This window comes from Mobula birostris, chromosome 2 (assembly GCF_030028105.1).
Source record: "Mobula birostris isolate sMobBir1 chromosome 2, sMobBir1.hap1, whole genome shotgun sequence".
In the NCBI taxonomy this organism is placed as follows: Eukaryota; Metazoa; Chordata; class Chondrichthyes; order Myliobatiformes; family Myliobatidae; genus Mobula; species Mobula birostris.
Window position 1 is genome coordinate 223,961,372 of NC_092371.1, and position 19,819 is coordinate 223,981,190.

General features: G+C 41.6%; 1 protein-coding gene across 3 annotated transcripts in view; it reads right to left on the reverse strand.

The window, feature by feature from the left end:
- Window positions 1–19,819, reverse strand: part of lama2 (laminin, alpha 2) — a 399,772-nt gene that overhangs the window by 148,615 nt on the left and 231,338 nt on the right. For all 3 annotated transcript variants that reach the window (XM_072251541.1, XM_072251540.1, XM_072251542.1), the window contains one exon: window positions 18,447–18,553. In XM_072251541.1, coding sequence (XP_072107642.1) covers window positions 18,447–18,553 — 107 coding nt within the window. The remainder of the gene's footprint in view (window positions 1–18,446; window positions 18,554–19,819) is intronic.

Below are 19,819 nucleotides of genomic sequence, written 5' to 3' on the forward strand. Positions count from 1 at the left end.
AAAGTTAAAGATGACACATTTCTTTAATATTTGGAGCAAGATTACTTCTTTATTTCCATCTTTTACAGTTTCAAAATAACAAAAAAGGAAAAGGGCCCGAAGCAAAAGTTTGGGCACCCTGCATGGTCAGTACTCAGTAACACCCCCTTTGGCAAGTATCACAGCTTGTAAATGCTTTTTGTAGCCAGTTAAGAGTCTTTCAATTCTTGTTTGGGGGATTTTCGCCCATTCTTCCTTGCAAAAGGCTTCTAGTTCTGTGAGATTCTTGGGCTGTCTGTAAAAAAGCTGACGATGAAAAGAGGATGGCTTCTACAACAGGATAATAATCCTAAACATACCTCAAAATTCACAATGGACTACCTCAAGAGGCGCAAGCTGAAGGTTTTGCCATGGCCCTCACAGTCGCCTGACCTAAACATCATCGAAAATCTGTGGATAGATCTCAAAATCTATAAAGGTGCTGACCTTTTGCTGCAGTGCTGTCGACAAAAAAGCCTTGCAGAGGGTGGTTAGGGGAGCAGAGAAGGTTATTGGGGTCTCCCTACCTTCTGTCCTAGACCTCTTTCAGAGTCGATGCCTCCAGAAGACACGGTACATCATTAAAGACACCTCACACCCTCTCCATGAACTGTTTGTTCTTCTGCCATCGGGCAGACGTTACAGGAGCATCAAAACTAAAACCACAAGGCTACTAAACAGCTTCCTCCCACAGGCAGTCAGACTGCTAAATAGCTGCTCTACCTGACTATGCTTTGGACACTTTTAACTTGCACTGGACACTTATAACTTGATTTTAACTGACATGTGGCTGTTGTGTTTTACTATTTATTGTTATGTTTATTATTTAATGTTGGCTTTGTTATGTTATGATTGCACTGCTCCTGGGAAACACTGTCTCATTCTGCCCTGCAGAGCTGATGTATGGTTAGAATGACAATAAAGTTTTTTGAATCTTGAATTTTGAACCTTGAAAAGAGTAGTGCATGCAAGACGACCCAAGAATCTCACAGAAGTAGAAGCCTTTTGCAAGGAAGAATGGGCAGAAATCCCCCAAACAAGAATTGAAAGACTCTTATGCAAACACGAGGAATTCTGCAGATGCTGGAAATTCAAGCAACACACATCAAAGTTGCTGGTGAACACAGCAGGCCAGGCAGCATCTCTAGTTAGAGGTATGGTTGACGTTTCGGGCCGAGACCCTTTGTCAGGACTCCTGACGAAGGGCCTCGGCCCGAAACGTTGACTGTACCTCTTCCTAGAGATGCCCCCTGGCCTGCTGCATTCACCAGTAACTTTGATGTGTGTTGCTTGAAAGACTCTTAGCTGGCTACAGAAAGCGTTTACAAGCTGTGATACTTGCCAAAGGGGGCTTTACTAAGTACTGACAATGCAGGGTGCCCAAACTTTTGCTTAGGGCCTTTTTCCTTTTTTGTTATTTTGAAACTGTAAAAGATGGAAATAAAAAAATTAATCTTGCTTAAAATATTAAATAAATGTGTCATCTTTAACTTTATGCCTTTCGGAAATCAGGTTATCTTTTATTTGCTTAGCTATTCACAATAACAGAAATTTTGACCGGGGTGCCCAAACTTTTGCATACCACTGTATAGCAGGAAGCTAACTGCATCCCCCTTTTTTCCTGCAGTTATCACACATTTTGCTTGCCTCTACCCAGCTTTATAAAGTAAGTGCTTAAAATAACTTGCTATTACCCAATTGTTTTGTCCTGTAAGACAATAAGATATCGGAGAAGAATGAGACCAATCTGTTCATCAAGTCTTTTCTTCCATTCGATGATAGCTGATCTATTTTCCCTCTCAACCCCATACTCCTGTCTTCTACCTGTAACCTATCAACCTCTGCTTTAAATTACCAAATGACTTGGCTGGCTGTGACAATGAATTCCACAGATTCACCACCCTCTGGCAAAAGAACTTCCTCCTCATCTCTGTTCTAAAGAGATGCCTTTCTATTCTGAGGCTGTACCCTCTGGTCCGAGACTCTCCCACTATCTGAAACATCCTCTGTAACTGCTTGACATATCTTTGCAAATGTGTCCTCTGGTTGGAGAATCTAAGAACTTGGACATGAAAAAATAAGGAGGTGCCCAGTTAAGACAGAGATGATGTGAATATTTTCTTTCTCTTATGTAACTCCCGGAACTCTTTTGAAACTCAAAGTGTACTGGAAGCTGATCAACTGAAAATTTTCAAAGAAAACCCAACTGATTCTGGGAAGGAGTAATAATAACAGGGTTGTTGTGGTGGGAGATTTCAATTTCCTAAATATTGATTGGCATCTCCCTACAGTGAGGGGTTTAAATGGGGTGGAGTTTGTTAGGTGTGTTCAGGAAGGTTTTTTGACACAATATGTATATAAGCCTACAAGATCTGGTACTTGATCTGGTACCGTATTGGGAAGTGAACCTGGTCAGTTGTCAGGTCTCTCAGTGGGAGAGCATTTTGAAGGTAGTGATCACAATTCTATCTCCTTTACCATAGCATTGGAGAGGGACAGGAACAGACAAGTTAGGGAAACATTTAATTGGAGTAAGGGGAAATATGAGGCTATCAGGCAGGAACTTTGGAAGCATAAATTGGAAACAGATGTTCTCAGGGAAACGTACTGAAGAAATGTGGCAAGTGTTCAGGGGATATTTGCATGGGGTTCTGAGTAGGTACGTTCCAATGAGACATGGAAAGGATGGTAGGGTACAAGATCCGTGGTGCACAAAGGCTGTTGTAAATCTAGTCAAGAAGAAAAGAAGAGCTTACGAAAGGTTCAAAAAACTAGGTAATGATATGACTCTAGAAGATTATAAGGCTAGCAAGAAGGAGCTTAAGAATAAAATTAGGAGAGCCAGAAGGAGCTGTGAGAAGGCCTTGGCGGGCAGAATTAAGGAAAACCCCAAGGCATTCTACAAGTATGTGAAGAGCAATGGAAAAGTGTGTTTGGAACCAAAGGAAATAGTGGAGGTACTTAATGAATACTTTGCTTCAGTATTCACGACGGAAAAGGAGCTTGGTGATTGCAGGGATAACTTACAGTGGACTGAAAAGCTTGAGAATATAGATATTAAGAAAGAGGATGTGCTGGAGCTTTTGGAAAGCATCAAGTTGGATAAGTCACCGGGACCAGATGGGATGTACCCCAGGCTACTGTGGAAAGCAAGGGAGGAGATTGCTGAGCCTCTGGCAATCATCTTTGCATCATCAACGAGGATGGAAGAGGTTCCAGAGGATTGGAGGGTTGCGGATGCTGTTCCCTTATTCAAGAAAGGGAGTAGGGATAGCACAGGAAATTATAGACCAGTGAGTCTTACTTCAGTGGTTGGTAAGTTGATGGAGAAGATCCTGAGAGGCAGGATTTATGAACATTTGGAGAGGCATAATATGATTAGGAATAGTCAGCATGGCTTTGTCAAAGGCAGGTCGTGCCTTAAGAGCATGATTGAATTTTTTTGAGGATGCGACTAAGCACATTGATGAAGGTAGAGCCGTAGATGTAGTGTATATGGATTTTAGCAAGGCATTTGACAAGGTACCCCATGCAAGGCTTATTGAGAAAGTAAGGAGGCATGGGATCCAAGGGGACATTGCTTTGTTGATCCAGAACTGGCTTGCCCACAGAAGGCAAAGAGTGGTTGTAGACGGGTCATATTCTGCATGGAGGCCGGTGACCAGTGGTGTGCCTCAGGGATCTGTTCTGGGATCCCTACTCTTTGTGATTTTTATAAATGACCTGGATGAGGAAGTAGAGGGATGGGTTAGTAAATTTGCTGATGACACAAAGGTTGGGGATAGTGTGGAGGGCTGTCAGAGGTTACAACAGGACATTTATAGGATGCAAAACTGGGCTGAGAAGTGGCAGATGGAGTTCAACCCAGATAAGTGTGAGGTGGTTCATTTTGGTAGGCCAAGTTTGATGGCAGAATATAGTATTAATGGAAAGACTCTTGGCAGTGTGGAGGATCAGAGGGATCTTGGGGTCCGAGTCTATAGGACACTCAAAGCTGCTATGCAGGTTGACTCTGTGGTTAAGAAGGCATACGGTGTATTGGCCTTCATCAATCGTGGGATTGAGTTTAAGAGCCAAGAGGTAATGTTGCAGCTATATAGGACCCTGGTCAGACCCCACTTGGAGTACTGTGCTCAATTCTGATCGCCTCACTATGGGAAGGACGTGGAAATCATAGGAAATGTGCAGAGGAGATTTATAGGGATTGGGGAGCATGCCTTATGAGAATAAGTTGAGTGAACTCGGCCTTTTCTCCTTGGAGCAACGGAGGATTAGAGGTGTCTTGATAGAGGTGTGCAAGACGATGAGAGGCATTGATCATGTGGATAGTCGGAGGCTTTTCCCCAGGGCTGAAATGGCTAGCATGAGAGGGCATAGTTTTAAGGTGCTTGAAAGTAGGTACAGACGAGATGTCGTGTAAGTTTTTTTACCCAGAGAGTGGTGAGTGCGTGGAATGGGCTGCCGGCAGCGGTGGTGGAGGCAGAAACGATAGGGTCTTTTAAGAGACTCCTGGACGGCTACATGGAGCTTAGAAAAATAGAGGGCTATGGGTAAAGCCTAGATAGTTCTAAGGTAGGGACATGTTCGGCACAGCTTTGTGGGCCAAAAGACCTGTATTGTGCTGTAGGGTTTCTGTGTTTCTATGATTTTTTGATAACTTAGAGGCTGGCAGGTATGTTGAAATGAGATCACAATCTGATCAGCCATAATTTTGTTGAACGGAGGAGCAAGTTCAAGAGGCCGTGCAATCTTCTGCTCCTAATTTGTATATCTTTTATTTGAATATATTAAAATATATTAATATATTAATATATTACCTTTACCGGTGGTTCACTGGAAGAACACTTGCTTGCTTATATGGGAGATTGAGGAGTGCAATTGAGGCATATATCATACTTGCGGGAACGTACGTGCACATCAGTGGCTAGTGTGCACTTTAGGGTCATCACATTTTACATCCCTTGACACAGGCAGTCACTTCAGAGATACAAAATACTAACAGCTTAAGCCACTGGTTTTAAAATGACTGCAGTTCACAGATATGGAAGTTGAAGAGATGCTGAAGATCAGAGGATAATCAGCAGGCATTTCATTGTGAATCGCCATCCATAATCCCACTCAATGGTATCATTGTAACTCTAGAAATGAATGCGGCACATCAATGAATTTAGCCATTGCAATTGTACTCTTTAGTGGGGAATACGTTTGTCAAAGTATGCAGAATATACCTGTCAAATACATTCCTTGTATCTTCACTTGTAAAATATGTTCATTATTAACTGCACAACATTTTAGATAACAGAATCAATCATTAAACAGACATTACATTGGCATTTCATTGATATTTGCTTTCAATTGTGTACCCTACTTCCTTTGCGATTTCGACATGCCAATTCATTCCACACCATGCAAAAGCATAAGTTTTCAAACTTGCAAGCAACAAAAACTTCCAAATATTTCAATTAGTTTCTCCAGGCAAAAGCTAAACATCCCAATGACCTTAAGGTACAACACTTCAAGAATTTTGCACTTTTTTTTTTATAGAGTAACACAAATACAAATAAAAATCACTTTTACTGAGGATGTAATACCTTGAATGGCTGGTTTAATTAAAAGCAGTAAATTTGACTTGAGACATAAGCATGCCAGTCCAGATGTTGTGCATTGTGAATAAAAGGATGAGATCTGACCAGTTCATATATAATTGTTAATTTTGCATTATCACCAGATATTTCTCTGACTAATGTTAGAAGTTTAGATTGTATAGGGTGCCTATAATCACTTGCTTTGTTACGTTATTCACTCCAGTGAGACTGAATAAAATGCCCTATAAAAGTAGTTAGTGCAGGTGATACATTTATAAATTCAGGTACTTTCGAAGAATCTTTATAAATGAAAAATGCTGCATTACTCAAACCTTAAACAGCATGTTATTTCCTAAGGGTGATATTAATTTAAACCACACAACAGAGAAACTGTAAAGAAACACCACTAGCTTTTTGTTGTTGCAGAGATTCAAACTTCATTTATTTGCTGCCTTTGAAAGAGAACATCCCATTGCTGTCAGCTAGTTATGGGAGGGTAAAACTTGCCAGCTCCGTCACTAAACAGATTGGCACTCAGGGCCTGGGTGTTCCGGGCAGACTCATCAAGGTATATATTTTTTAAAAATTCCTGATCCATTTGCTGAGGATTCCTTAGCACTACCTTTAACATAGTGACCTTTGAACCACAATTATAAACACAAAGATCAAGTGTCAAGCACCCTTTTTCAGCACTTTATTACTCCATGACAAGGACTGTAACATCAGTCATAATGACAAAAGAAAATAAGGGCAGGACTGGGCCAATTGTCACCCTAACCCAAGCTCGCCCCTTCATTCAATATCACTGCTGCTGTCTATAAGGAGTTTGTACGTCCTCCCTGTGACTGTATGGGTTTCCTCCGACGTGCCAAAGTAGTACGGGTTTGTAGAGTAATTGGGGTCATGGGTGTATTGGGTGAAGGGCCTGTTACCATACTGTATCACAAAAAAAGAGGGTTGGAATAAGAGGGTTGTATGATCACGAACAGCTGAAATAATTTGACCAATACTTCTGGAATTTAAAAGAACAAGGAGTCATCTTATTGAAATATACAAGATCCAAAGGGTGCGTGATGATGTGGATGTTGAAAAACTTCCACTAAATTGAGTCTCAAAGAAGGGAACAAATGTATAAAATGGGGGAAGGGAGGAGAGCAGCCATTTAACACAGGTATGTAGGAACTCCTTCTCCAGCGAGTGACAGTTCTTTGGATGCTCTTCCCCAAAGGGTTGCAGAGGCAGGAACTCCAGAGGTACTTGAGGGGAAGCTAGGTAAATGTTTGGAAATCAAAGGAGAACCAAAAGCCATGTAGAACTGACACAGCGAGAAGTTCAGGCCTCGGCCAGGTCAGCCATGATCAGAATGGATGGCAGCACAGGCCAGATGAGGGCAAATGGGAAGGAGTAGAATTTAGGCCTTTGCATTGCTCTATAGCTAGTATTTCAAACTAACCTTAGAATGGTCATAAATGACATTACATATAATGAACTTTAATATCTATTCTATTCACCTGTTCATCTGCTGGTCTGTTGATCGAGCAGCTACAAAGTTCCAACACCTATGACCCTTGCCTTGTCACACCCTGCACGAGCAGAACAATTTTGCAGCATCTTACTCTATAGGAATTGTACTACGCTTGTCCAAGTTCACTTAACGTAGCACCGTGCTCCCAGCAAATGAAACATTTTTTCAGTAATGCACACAAAATGCTGGAAGAACTCAGCAGGTCAGACAGCATCTATGGAGAGGAATAAACAAACTATGTTTTGGGCTGAAACCCTTCACCAGGACTGGGAAGGAAGGGGTGGAATCCAGATTAAGAAGCTGGGGGGAGGAGGAGGAGTATAAAATGGTGGGTGATAGGTGAAAACAGGGAGTGGTTGGAGGAGGAAAGATGAAGGAAGGCACGATACTACAATTGAAATAAATGCAACTGATCTCAAAGCAGATTATAAACCACATGCATAATGAGCACACAAGGACATTGCTGTCTCACCATATCAGTTTGCATTGGGTTCAAAACCAAACGTAAAACCTTAATAAGCTAGACAGTAACTCTATGAAAAATGTGCAATGATATTTTAAAACTGTGGTGAGAATTTTTCAATCCACACAATAATTATGAAGACCACAGCACACAGAGGCATGATGCACTTTTACCCCACTGGCAGAGGGTGTGGCAGGTTTGTATGCACCACGCGGACATCCACTAATGCGAGTCGTCCACCACCGTCGCCGAGGGCTCTCAGCAGGTTGTGCTAGTTGAACATCCTTCTGGTACTTCTGTTCGTGGAGCTGCATGCGGAGATTGCACTGCTTCCCCATGAAGCCAGGCTTGCAGATGCAGTTTCCTTCTTTGTCACACCGAGGTGACATGGAACCAACGGGACTGCACTGACATGACATGCAGACCTTCTTTTTGTGATCCCACCAACAGTTAGGCTTTACAGGCCACAGAATAAAATATCAGAAAAAAAGCACAAATATCAAAGCAAGAATCTAAGTTCAGGCAGATAAGAATAATTTCCAAACCAGAGCTATGCTTCTGAGAGATAAGAAAAGTGAAAAGTTACAACAGTAATGAAAGATTTCAAAAGAACTTTAGACTCTTAATTCTGAATTCAATCAAAATTTAACAACTGCAGAATTGAAGCATAATCTCAGCTTTAGTTTTCTTGATTATAATTTCCTTATTTCTCTGATATAAAGACAGAAAGACCTAACGTTTAATTTGGGGTCTTGATGAGAAATACACATGTGCAAATTTTGGAGTGGTGCTAAGAGTCACTTCAAAAAGCACCGAACATATCAATACAAATTTAACTTTGCTTATTGCAACTTGTGCACCGTCAGTACACTGCAGAGCTGTGATGTAATTACTGGCTGGTCTTTTGAGTTTTGCGGTGTGCGGCTCTGTCATTCTGCTCCATTTACAGTTTGGAATGTGGAAATCAGAGGGAACCTGCAGTGAGATTTACGAGTAACCTGCTAGATGCCCTTTCCTTTTCCACTTTCTTCATGGCCTCCAAAACCCAACCATTGTTTTGGATTTTTGTTCTGGAGATACGAAATGACACAAGTAAACCAATACTCATGGTAACTATAAGACCATAAGACATTACAGTTGCTGAAGCATGATAACACACTCCCAAACTTCTAAACTCCAACTCACATTGAATTCTAATATACTATTCACCTTCCTTATTTCTTCGGCAGTTTGAATGGGGCACGACTGCGCAAGCACATGGAGGTCGGCCAGTGAGAACAGTGGGGAGAGTTTAAAAGGAAGACAGATTTACAGAGTGGGCAACAGAGTAGGAAGGCTTTGGCTCAACGGGGCTTCAATGATAAAGGGTCACGGCCAGGTAGGTTACCTGTTTAAAATGAAGACAGAGAGTATGTGTGTGAGGCCGATTTTCTGTGCTTAGTGTCAGATGTGGGAGGTCCTAGAGACTCCCGGCCTCCCGGACGACCATATCTGCACCTGATGTGTCGAGCTGCAGCTCCTTAGAGACCGCGTTAGGGAACTGGAGATGCAACTCAATGACCTTCATCTGGTCAGGGAAAGTGAGGAGGTGGTAGAGAGGAGATATAGGCAGGTAGTCACCCCGGGACCACAGGAGACAAAGAAGTGGGTAACAATCAGGAGACGGAAGGGCAAGAAGCGGGTACTAGAGAGTACCCCAGTGGCTGTCCCCCTTAACAATAAGTATTCCTACTTGAGTACTGTTGGGGGGGGGGGACCTACCTGGGGGAAGCAACAGTGGCCGTGCCTCTGGCACAGAGACTGGCCCTGTGGCTCAGATGGGTAGGGACAGGAAGAGGAAGGCAGTAGTGATAGGGTACTCTATAGTTAAGGGGTCAGATAGGTGATTCTGTGGACGCAGGAAAGAAACGCGGATGGTAGTATGCCTCCCAGGTGCCAGGGTCCGGGATGTTTCTAATTGCGTCCACGATATCTTGAAGTGGGAAGGAGAATAGCCAGAGGTCGTGGTACTGAACTGAAGTGATAGAGGAAAGGGAGGTTGGCTCACAAACAGAGAAAGTTTGGAGACAGTACAGAAGGAAGTATAGGCAGGTAATAGAGAAGGGACGCGCTCAGTCCGATGGTTTGAGATGTGTCTATTTTAATGCAAGGAGTATCATGAACAAAGCAGATGAGCATAGAGCATGGATCAGCACTTGGAGTTATGATATTGTGACCATTACAGAGACTTGGCAGGGGCAGGAATGGCTACTTCAAGTGCCAGGCTTTAGATGTTTCAGAAAGGACAGGGAGGGAGGCGGAAGAGGTGGGGACGTGGCACTGTTGATCAGAGATAGTGTCACGGCTGCAGAAAAGGAGGAAGTCATGAAGGGGTTGTCTACAGAGTCTCTGTGGGTGGAAGTTAGGAAAAGGAAGGGGTCAATAACTCTACTGGGTGTTTTTTATAGACCACTCAATAGTAACAGGGACATCGAGGAGCAGATAAGGAGACAGATTCTGGAAAGGAGCAATAATAACGGGGTTGTTGTGGTCGGAGATTTCAATTTCACAAATATTGGTTGGCATCTCCTTAGAGTGAGGGGTTTAGATGGGGTGGAGTTTGTTAGGTGTGTTCAGGAAGGTTTCTTGACACAATATGTAGATAAGCCTACAAGAGGAGAGGCTGTATTTGATCTGGTACTGTATCAGGAAATGAACCTGGTCAGGTGTCAGGTCCCTCAGTGGGACAGCACATCTCCTTTACCATAGCATTGGAGAGGGACAGGAACAAACAAGTTAGGGAAATGTTTAAATGGAGTAAGGGGAACTATGAGGCTATCAGGCAGGAACTTGGAAGCATAAATTGGAAATAGATGGTTCTCAGGAAAACGTACCGAAGAAATGTGGCAAATGTTCAGGGGATATTTGCGTGGGGTTCTGAGTAGGTACATTCCAATGAGACATGGAAAGGATGGTAGAGTACAAGATCCGTGGTGTACAAAGGCTGTTGTAAGTCTAGTCAAGAAGACGAGCTTACGAAAAGTTCAAAAAATTCTGTAATAATATGAATCTAGAAGATTATAAGGCCAGTAGGAAGGAGCTTAAGAATAAAATTGGGAGAGCCAGAAGGGGCCATGAGAAGGCGTTGGCGGACAGGATTAAGGAAAACCCCAAGATATTCTACAAGTATGTGAACAGCAAGAGGATAAGACAAGAGAGAATAGGACCAATCAAGTGTGACAATGGAAAAGTGTGTATGGAACGGGAGGAAATAGCAGAGCTACTTAATGAATACTTTGCTTCAGTATTCACTACGGAAGAGGATCTTGGCGATTGTAGGGATGACTTGCAGTGGACTGAAAAGCTTGAGCATGTTGACATTAAGGAAGAGGATGTGCTGGAGCTTTTGGAAAGCATCAAGTTGGGTAAGTCACCGGGACCGGACGGGATGTACCCCAGGCTACTGTGGGAAGCAAAGGAGGAGATTGCTGAGCCTCTGGCAATGATCTTTGCATCATCAATGGGGACGGGAGAGGTTCCAGATCACTGAAGGGTTGCGGATGTTGTTCCATTATTCAAAAAAGGGAGTAGAGATAGCACAGGAAATTATAGACCAGTGAGTCTTACTTCAGTGGTTGGTAAGTTGATGGAGAAGATCCTGAGAGGCAGGATTTATGAACATTTGGAGAGGCATAATATGATTAGGAATAGTCAGCATGCCTTTGTCAAAGGCAGGTCACGCATTATGAGCCTGATTGAATTTTTTGAGGATGTGACTAAACACATTGATGAAGGTAGAACCATAGATGTAGTGTATACAGATTTTAGCAAGGTATTTGATAAAGTACCCAATGCAAGGCTTATTGAGAAAGTAAAGACGCATGGGATCCAAGGATGCATTGCTTTGTGGATCCAGAACTAGCTTGCCTACAGAAGGCAAAGAGTGGTTGTAGATGGGTCATATGGAGGCTGGTGACCAGTGGTGTGCCTCAGGGATCTGTTCTGGGACCCTTACTCTTTGTGATTTTTATAAATGACCTGGATGAGGAAGTGGAGGGATGGGTTAGTAAATTTGCTGATGACACAAAGGTTGGGGATAGTGTGGAGGGCTGTCAGAGGTTACAACAGGACATTGATAGGATGCAAAACTGGAATGAGAAGTGGCAGATGGAGCTCAACCCAGATAAGTGTGAGATGGTTCATTTTGGTAGGTGAAATATGATGGCAGAACATAGTAATAATGGAAAGACTCTTGGCAGTGTGGAGGATCAGAGGGATTTTGGGGTCCGAGTCCATAGGACACTCAAAGCTGCTATGCAGGTTGACTCTGTGGTTAAGAAGGCATACGGTGTATTGGCCTTCATCAATCGTGGTATTGAGTTTAAGAGCTGAGAGGTAATGTTGCAGCTACATAGGACCCTGGTCAGACCCCACTTGGAGTACTGTGCTCAATTCTGGTCGCCTCACTATAGGAAGGACGTGGAAACCATAGAAAGGATGCAGAGGAGATTTACAAGGATGTTGCCTGGATTGGGGAGCATGCATTATGAGAATAGGTTGAGTGAACTTGGCCTTTTCTCCTTGGAGAAAAGGAGGATGAGAGGTGAGTTAATAGAGGTGCACAAGGTAATGAGAGGCATTGATTGTGTGAATAGTCAGAGGCTTTTCCCCAGGGCTGAAAGAGTTAGCGTAGGACGGTATAGTTTTAAGGTGCTTGGAAGTAGGTACAGAGGAGATGTTAGGGGTAAGTTTTTTACGCAGAGAGTGGTGAGTTTGTGGAATGGGCTGCTGGCAGCGGTGGTGGAGGCGGATACGATAGGGTCTTTTAAGAGACTCCTGGATGGCTACATGGAGCTTAGAAGAATAGAGGGCTTTGGGTAAAGCCTAGGTAATTCTAAGTTAAGGACATGTTCGGCACAGACTTGTGGGCCGAAGGGTCCGTATTGCGCTGTAGGTTTTCTATGTTTCTATTTTCCAAACTACTTGCTGCAGCTGCATACTAACATTTTGTGTTATGAACTCAAATCATCATCTATTTCACACTGAAATTGCTTTATGAACATATATAGTAAGTGTTATTGTGTAAATGCAGCTAGGCGAGAAAGAGAGTATAATGTGGTGTGACTGATGACCAGCATATTATACAACTGCATTTCTCATCCTAGCAGAGATCTCAAATACACATCACAACAGCATTAGGCCATTCGAGCCTGACCTGCCATGAATGGAATCATTGATCTGCTCCAGGTCTCAAATGCTCTTCTGTGCCAAGACCATGGCACAATCTTTCAAAATGTTATCTATCTCGCCTTTAAATAACCCCAGTGATCTGCTCTTCACAACCTCCAATATGCAGAATTCCAGAAATACACTACTCTGTGTGAGATAAAATCTTTTTACACTTCTGAGTTTTAAATTATGCCCCCTCATACTCCCCTCAGTACTTTCACTGTAGTGTAAACATCTGTCATTCCCCCCAAGATCAACAAAATTATCCTTTATTTTTATAACCTCCCCCCCCCAAAAAAATATACGTAACTAACGTGTTCTCACCCGCTTTTGTTGGAACAATCTTCTCATCTGTAAACAGCCAAACAGATTTCTAGACTGCTTGCAATCCTTAGAAAAGGGGACCAAACTTGAACATCAGGTGCCCCACCCACATTCTGTATAATTACAACAAAACGTCCCGCTTCAAAATTCCAACCCCCTTTAAAGTCTAATATACTATTTACCTTTCTAACTACTTTCTGCAGATACACGATAACTTTTGAGTTCCTGAAGTAATGCACCTGGATCCCTCTCTACTCCACTCATTTTCTCTCTCCACTACCCTGACCAACACCACCCCCACCCCCCCGTCCCCCCGTATATAAACTGCAAGGGGAACATAGGAGTAAAAGAGGGGAGATTATCTGATATCCCTGTCTGTGAGCCAGAATCATACTCAAGTGAGTAAGAATGTTTGTGACAGTAGTTGATCAATCAACTGAGATGGGAAGCATGCATGCTCCGGATCATTTTGCCCCCTCTCATTGGACATTCATCTTCCCCTTCCTCTCACAATGCAGTAGCCTTTATGCATTATTAGTGGTGGACTCCCTCTATGTAGTCTGAGAAATTGCAAGAAAACTTAGTGCATCTCAAATCTAACTGATCAAGTACAGGGCTCATGACTACAGTCAAATGCATCTTCATGACCTAATCACTTAATCCTAGCTGTGAAACCACACTGCAAGATAATTAACTCCTTACACTCTTTACTTAAAATCAATAGATTAATTACATTTTCCTGCATTTATATTTAGAGCATGTGCCAACATGAAGCTATGCAATTTAGTAACTTCAGTTTTAAATAAATTTGCAATATCATCCAAAGGTAATGTACGCTGTTAGCATGTTAAGACATGGAGAGAAGCATAGAAGGGACACTGACCTCAGTAAACCACTTAAAATAAATTGCAGAGTGAACACTTTTAAGTATGTTGCAGCGTACTGTGAACACAATCAGTGTGCTGTTCAGTATGCTATTTAAAATGATCAGTGTTAAAAGAAAATAAAAATGGAACCACCAGGAAACACATTCAATATGATAACGTATATTAGCTAAATTTATGGATTGGATTGGATTGAGATATAGCATGGAGTAGGCCCTTCCACGTCATCCAGTAACCTCCCATTCAACCCTAGCCCAATCATGGATCAACTTACAATGACCAATGAATCTACTAACAGGTACATCTTTGTGGGAGGAAACCAGACCATCCATGGGAAAGCCACACAGTTATGGGGAGAACGTACAAACTCCTTACGGACAGCGGTGGGAATCGAACCCAGTTCGCTGGTACCGCAAAGCGTTCTGCTAACCACTACACTACCATTACGGATCTTCCTAAACCTTCTTATAATATAAAACACCAACAGTTTATAATCAAATAGAAAAACAGTTAGGTTCAATGTTACTTTTCCATCTAAGCAATACCACCTTGGGTGATCTATTCTGCTATTTCCTTTGGTAAAGGAATACTTCTGCATCCTTTTCCATTGTTCATATTCAATTTACACCATTACTGAGTATCTCATTATTTTCTAACACCTATTTGAATTTTTTTTTTACACATTTCCTATTTTCTAAACTGATTTGATAAATTAAAAAATGGTTTTGCCATTAGTGGTATTAATTTGGTGTATTTCTGAGTAGAATAAGAGGAAATTGAACATTATAGCTAAATTTACAGGAATGTGTTTACTATTAGGACCTTTTCATCTCACAGCTAAAAAGACAGAATAATCAACAGGAAATGAATTTACCTTTCTTGAATATATGAGCTGAGAAACTTCACCAAGTCATTACTTGATAAAGTTCAAAGTACAAAGTAAATTTATTATCAAAGTACATATATGTTGCCATAGACAACCGTGTGATTCATTTTCTTGCAGGCAAAATCCATAGAATAGTAACGATAAAAGAATCAGTGAAAGACTACACAAATTTGGGTGTCCAGCTAGTGTGCAAAAGACAACAAATTGTGCAAATACAAAAAGAAAGAAGTAATAATAATAAATAAGCAATAAGTATCTGGAACATAAGATGAAGAGTCCTTGGAAGTGAGTCTCTAGGTTGTGGGAACATTTCAGTGATGGGTAAGTGGAGTTGTTCCCTTTGATTCAAGGACCTAATGGTTGAGGGGTAGTAACTGTTCCTGAACCTGGTGGTTTGAATCCTAAGGCTCCTGTACCTTCTTTCTGATGACAGCAGCAAGAAGAGAGCATGGCCTGGGTGGTGGGGGCCCTTGATGATGTTCTATGTGCATACCAGCACAAAACAACAGATTCAATCTGCTTCTCTGATAAAATCCACAATTGGCTACACGAATGAAAATTTGAAATCTGCCACTTTCCACAAGGATATAGAATAATTCAAGAGAAATAGTCATTATGAAGCTGCAATCATGCACCCCAAGGGCATCCTGAAACTTTAGCATAATTCTGGGACCAGTTGCCCATATGAATCTTGGCTAAAGTAATTACTTAGTTTGGCAAACACACATCAGGAAATACGAGAGGAAAAAAACCTGTTCCATCGAAAACAATCTGTTTTCTTAATCCTGAAGACAATTCTCCCTCTGAAACTAAAAGCAATTTAACAGATACATCAAGATTAAATTTGGTGGATTCATGCTTCTGACGAGGAGGGGCAATGAAACAAACCAAAGAATAGTCTGGTTACAGTGTCATTGGCCTGAAATTATACTGTCTGCTTTCAAATGACTTCTGGAAATGTGAGATTGATGAATTCATGTTATTTTTCACTCGGAAGTCAAAACTGCTAATTCAAATAAGGTCAAATGGTATTCATGGACTTTGCATTTCATCTCAGTTCATTAAGTTTTCTTTGCTCTACCAGCTATGTATAATATAAAATCTTTGAGAAATGGCTTCCTTCTATTTTTAATTCAAAGCACTTTGCCCAGATCTATAGTTGCTAATTTAAGGTAATTACAGACACAATATTGATTTACAATTTGTGAAACTGAAGAAACATAAGACATAATTGAAAGGATTGATATGTTTTATCCAAGCAAAGAAATAAGGTTCTCAAGATAATAATTAAGGAACTGATTCCTCATACTGCAACTTTTAAATGTATTAACAGAGATATCTGGCGTGGCAGCATAGCAGATGCTGGAAATCCAAGCAACAGACACAAAATGCTGGAGGAACTAAGCAGGCCAGACAGCATCCATGGAAAAGAGTAAACAATTAACATTTCGGTCCCGGTGAAGGGTCTTGGCCTGAAATGTCGATTGTTTACTCTTTTCCATTGATGGTTCCTGGCCTGCTGAGTTCCTCCTGCATCTTGTGCATAGCAGCATAGCAGTTAATGCAATGCTATTACAGCCCAGGGGGTTGCGGTTTGGATTTCAATCCCAGCACCCTATGTAAGGAGTCTTTGTACGCACCCCCCCACCCCCACCGCATGGTAAGCATTGGTTATCTTTGGGCTGCCTCCCACAGTATGAAGACCCACCAGGTAGGTTAATTAATCATTGTAAATTATCCCGTAATTAGGTTTGGATCAAATCAGAGTTGCTGGGCAGCATGGCTTAGAGAGCAGGAAGAGCCTGTTCCACAGTGTACCTCTAAATAAGATAAAATAAATACCTTTTGAGTGTATGAAGTTGTTGAAAATAAAATGGCGAGTGGTTAATGTAAGGCTAAGTACTGATGAAGAACACATAAAGTTAAAAGTATGCCCACCTAGCTCCGCACAATAATTCTGCCATTCAGTATAATCCTGGTTGATCTGTGCTTGTCTCAACTCCTTTTCTGTGCCAGTTCCCCATATCCTTTAGTTCCTTTATTGCTCAAATATTTATATATCGCCACCTTAAAATATATACTATGATTCAACCTCCGTCTCCTTCATAGGGAGAGAATCCTAGAGATTCACTACCTTCCAAGATAAGAAACTTTAATTTCAGATGCACTTCATCAATGAAATCCAGCAATATTTTCACATTCAGCAGAGCCAGCAAAACAGGCCTGGCTTTCTGCTCGATACCACCAATAGGAAAGAAGTAAAAGAGAGTTAGGAAAAGAATGAAGTTGTAACTATTATATCATTATCTTTGGCCTTGGCCCTTAATTTGATTTAAACACAAATTATATAATGCAATCAGAGGGGTTCCGCACCAGTCAATTTAAGTGTTACAGTGCAAGTACAAATGTACACTAAATAGTCAGTAACTATTGATGCAGTTAAAAAGGCCTAAAGATTACTGTGAGCAATTTCATACAGATGAATAGCCACTCATATCAAAGTGTCTCTGTGCTATTTAGTAACATTCAATCATTCATCTAGTTAATTAAAATATCAGACAAAATGAACCCGAAACACACAGTGTAACGTCCGAACTATTCAGTATAATCTTTAGTATGCACGTTTATGTGCAGACAGTGATCTGTCTTGGCTTCTCACTTGATCTGGGGAAAGTATGTGTGTTGAGGGTGGTTGGTTAGAGAGTGGAAGAGAAAGTCAAACAGCACTCTGGCAGAAAGGAGGTGTGAAAATGCAAGACCCAGATTCCCAACAAAGAGGTCAATGAAGGAAAATTTCAAAATGGTCCTGTCCTGCATAGAGTGAATGTGGATTTTCAGTTTTACCATCCACAAGCTACATATGCCTCTACCTTCTGGAGGTACCAGGCAACATTCTAGAATACAATACCATCTAGCTTCACGCAGCAGGGACCCCTTTCTCGTAGTCATGATTGCTTTGAACTGAATGTAGGTCAAAATACATGTTCTTCTCCAAGGTTATTGTTAAAGAGGCAATGAAATTCCCATATGAGTAGACCCTGCACTTTCTAGTTCATGGTTTTTTGGCAGGGACTGTTTCCAAATACTATGGAGAACCATTATTCAATGCTGGGTCGTGGCACATATGGGGCAAGTCAGTATCTTCAATCTTTCCACCAATCCAGTCAATATGAGCCAGACAACTTGGGTATTTCATTCTGAGCCACATGCACAAAATCCTGTAGCATCGATAGAGGGGGAAATAAACAGATGATGTTTTCAGCCAAGACCCTTCATCCTGATGAAGGATTTTGGCCCAAAACATCGAATGTTTGTTCCTCTCCATTGATGCTGCCTGACTTGCTGAGGTCCTCCAGTATTTTGTGCATGTTGCTCAAGATTTCCACAATCTGGAGAACCTTCTGTGTTTGAGAAATATATTCTGTTTCTTTTACATTAACTTTGAAGAAGAACATATGTTTTGGTCTACCTTCAGTTCAAGAAAAGTATGAAGTAATCCAAGAAATGTTCTTTAAAAAGGACTGAATTCTACAGTTTGTTTACCAATACATACCAAACAATGATCACACCGTCTTCCTGCAACATTGTGTTTGCACTGGCATTGTCCAGTCTGCTTGTCACAAAGCTCGGCAACTGATCCATTGGCGTGGCATTCACAGGCTGGAGATAAACAAGAATTTCTTACAAAATGAACTGATATTTAAAAGCTCAAGTTTATTGTCATTCAACCATTTACATGTATACCGCCAAATGAGACAACATTCCTCCGGACCACAGTATATGTAGCTCACACACAACACATAAAGTAATATTACCACAAATAAACTAACAAATAATAAGGTGCAGTTATGACACAAGTTTAAAAGTAAACAATGTAACGCTTATGGTGCCTATGTTGCTCAGCTTTTCCACTATCCAGTATCTCACTAGTGAGGTAAACTTGCGGTACTTAATACTCAGCAGTGTCTTACGATCTTAAGAAAGACATAAAGGACAAACAGTTACACCATTATTTGTCTGCAGTGAATGGGCGCACTGCAATGTTGCCCTGATAAAATTGCTTACCAGTAATTACGTTCAAGCAACAGAGTTCACACTTTGTATTTCCATAAACATAGCAAAGTTCAAATGTTATTGCACGGAGTCTTATAGTTATGCAGTATGTATCAATGATGTCTCAGGGCAAAGGTCAGGACCCATTAATAAATGAGCAGAGATAACATTGCTGGTCAGGTTATGTTGCAGCATTTGTGTCATTGGTTCATGGCATCACTCAGGAATGAATTCAGTGGTCTTAACCTCGAGTAGGGGAGGCATGATAGGGGGTGCCATGGCATGGTGACATAGTGGTTAGCTTAACACTTTACAACAACAGCCATCGGAAGCTCAGAATCAGAATCAGGGGTGCCTTCAGGATTCTGTACCTCCATCCTCATGGTAGCAATGACAATAAGACATGGCCTGGGTGATGCGAGTCCTTAATGATGGATGCCACCTTTTTGTGGCACCACTCCTCGAAGATGTCCTTGGATACTATGGAGGCTGGTGCCCATGATGGAGCTGACTGAGTTTACAACTCTCTGCAGCTTATTTTGATCCTGTGCGGTAACACCCCCCCCCCACCCCCATAATAGATGGTGATGCAGTTGCTGGCTGTAAGAACTTAGTACGTTCCACCATGACTGTCTGGACTTTTTCTGGGTGCTCCGGTTTCCTCCCACATTCAAAAATCCTGTGGATTAGGGTTAGTGAGTTGTCGGCACTAGCAGCGTACATCCTCAGACTGCATTGGTTGTTGAAGCTGACAACGTATTTCACTGGCTGTTTCGATGAACACGTGGCAATTGAGGCCAATCTTTAATCTTTAGTTCCAAGAACCCAAAAAGCTGAAAGCCAGTAACTACCATTAAGACGTGTGAAATTCTA